Source organism: Helianthus annuus, chromosome 8 (genome assembly GCF_002127325.2).
Source record: "Helianthus annuus cultivar XRQ/B chromosome 8, HanXRQr2.0-SUNRISE, whole genome shotgun sequence".
NCBI lineage: Eukaryota > Viridiplantae > Streptophyta > Magnoliopsida > Asterales > Asteraceae > Helianthus > Helianthus annuus.
The window spans coordinates 29,851,238-29,854,122 of NC_035440.2; the positions used below are offsets into that span (position 1 = coordinate 29,851,238).

The 2,885-nt window shown below is 31.5% G+C and overlaps 1 protein-coding gene across 1 annotated transcript; it reads left to right on the forward strand.

Annotated features, from left to right (window-relative positions):
• The first annotated feature begins 1,084 nt into the window (after nucleotides 1-1,084).
• Nucleotides 1,085-1,870, forward strand: LOC110896635 (sodium channel modifier 1). Its single transcript, XM_022143865.2, has 2 exons — nucleotides 1,085-1,578; nucleotides 1,689-1,870. Exons 1-2 carry the CDS (start codon nucleotides 1,150-1,152, stop codon nucleotides 1,743-1,745), a joined length of 486 nt encoding a protein of 161 aa, XP_021999557.1. The 5' UTR covers nucleotides 1,085-1,149; the 3' UTR covers nucleotides 1,746-1,870.
• Nucleotides 1,871-2,885: the final 1,015 nt, after the last annotated feature.

Genomic DNA, 2,885 nt, shown 5'->3' on the forward strand with positions numbered 1-2,885 from the left:
GCAAATGATAATGTAAAACAAATGTGATTTGAAAATATAGCATGTTGTTTAGAAAGTCAAACCATTAGAACGATTTAGTTTATCATCGTACCGTTTTATAATACCAAATAAATACTTTATTTTGACTTTAACCTCGTTTTAACAAAATTTATAATGGAATGTCAGGGAAAGAAATACGTACTTAAGTTTTTAGAGAAAAGTTATAAACGTAACTTATTAAAGAAGTATCAAATTAATCGATAAATTAATATATGTTAAAAAAAGAAAAAACAATTATTAAAAAAAGGTAAAGGAAATAGATGTTTAAAAAAAAGAAAAATATGTTATTAAAAGTAAATATAATAATAAACTATTATAGTATATTAAATAATAAAATAATAAAAAACTATATATTATTATAAAAATAAAGTTACTATTCATCGTCGCTCGAAATCAATATATATATATATATATATATATATATATATATATATATATATATATATATATATATATAATATGGGGTTAGGTTCATTAGTCAACAACCCCCTTGATTGTGAACACTAGTGAACTAATCCTAACCCTTGATTATCAATACACAAATGTATACACAAGTGTAATTCAATGGCCAGGATTTGATGATGAAAATACACTAGTGTATTTTACGATTTGATGATGTAAATCAATGGTCAGGATTTGTTCACTCAGTTCACAAATACACAGGTGTTCACTCTAGAACCCCACCCTTATAATATATTACAAAAACTTATTATTATTTACATGTATTTAGGAGTGTAATTTGATATTTATGGCATATTTGAAGGTCGATTACCATGCTAATGAACTAATATTGTATTTCGTTGAAATTCAAAACTTATTTTTTGTTGTTGAACTTGATTTTGGCTTGTAATGTATTAGGTTGCACTTATTTTGATATGTTGTTTTGAACTCTTGATAATATTTTAGACTACTGAATTTTAAGGGCTAGGTATTAGTTTTCCTTTTTAAAATCGAGCCAAACCAAGCCGAGCTTAGCCGAGCCGAGCCTGAGCTTGGCCTGGCTCGGTTCATGAACAATCCTAGAATTTTACATGTCATCCTCCTTCGTACACTACATTTAACCAATTTTGGCGAACATGTACATGTAGCGCTGCCTCAAGTCTTTGAAAAATGAATTTGCAGATGCATATGAAATCAAGACGCCATCTTGCTGCAGAAAGTAGGCTCAAACAAAACGAAGAAGAAAGACAAAATGAGATGAATAAGCGAATAGCGTTGTCGCTAGATTCTACTTCCACAAGCAAAACTGGTAACACACCTACAAAGCAGGCAAACTTAGCTAGCAAACCATTGACTGAAAAAACTCGAAACGCCACTTTTGATCTACTTCACCGTAGTTATCCTGAACAAGGTACTACAGTTAACAGCGATTTCCAATGCCCGATCCCTGAGAATTCGAGCTTTGGTCCAACGGAGGCAACTGGTAATAATGTTGATCGGCTGTCACTGGATTGTCGAGAGTGTAGGGAAAGAGAACTCAAGTTTATAGAAGCGGGTTGGAAGCGTGACTGCCATGGAGGGTGGTTCAGAGATGAAAATGTAAAAAAAAAAAAAAAAAAAAATTATCTATTCCCCTCAAAAGGGTTATTTATGATTTTGAGTTAGATTCCTAAAATAATTTCCTTATTGGAATTACAACTTGTGTGCAGGTTGAATTTGATTCTGATGAAGAAGATCCAAATGAGTATCTTGCAAATGGTAAATGAGTAATTGTTAAACAGGTGGTTTGATAAACTATATCTTGCAAGTTACTTCTAAACAAAATGATGAAAATTTATGGATGTGTAATTTTTATCGACTTTTTACAATATATTCTTTAAAATTTGGTGAATTCTCTATGTTGTTTTTAATACGATCTGACCCTGGTTTAAAACTTATAAGACCCGTGTATGTTGCGGCGCGGGTACATCGCAAAGATCAACTGTCTAAGCATTATATGATGCGTTAACCATATGAAAACGCGTAATTAGACGTATTCGATTGAGCTTAATGTAACCTATATAAGCATTGCGATTGGATCAAAACGCAAAGTAAATCAAATTTATATCACACAATCTTAAAGTATTACATGTGACATGGCTCATAGCCTCATACATAGAAAACATAACGGGTATAAAGGTGACACGTATAATCAAATGGTATTAATAGAGCTTTTTTTTAAAAAAGAAACCACAATTCGACGCTACTTGGTTCGGAACAAAATTTACGAAACGTATACAAAATAAGCGCGGATACGTATGTATTTTTAATAGAAACATCGTTCACAATGTATAAACCTTTTTTTATTATAAAGAATCGATTCAATTAAACTTGATGGTGATAGTTTCTGAAACTGAAAACATCAAATGTTAACAACTAGATTTTGTACCCGCCCCGCGTTGCGGGGCGAAAAACTTTTAGGTAATTCGAATGCGATTTGTTTTATTAGATGACGATAACTACAAATAATTAAAAAAACACTCAGCAATGCGTCAACAAAATAGACACGGCTACAACAGGTTAAGAACTTACGGCGCCAACCCGCTAATCAAAAAAACCCCTTCGAGTATTCCTTTTACTCTCGATTCGAACCCAATGAACCCGTTTTCATCCGACCCTTGATCTATTTCTTTTGTTCTACCTCCACCTTTCACTACAAAAAGAAAAAAAAAAAAAAAACGTCGTTACACGATACGATTAACTCCAAATGAAGAATTGGAAAAGAATATTATATATATATTAAAAAACAAAGCCAATGAATAGTAACTTTGAACACTAACTACTCCATTACATCATTGTATATATATAGTTTTATTTCATCATTTAATACATTTGGGCATTTGGTAAAGTGGTTGGTATAATCTTTT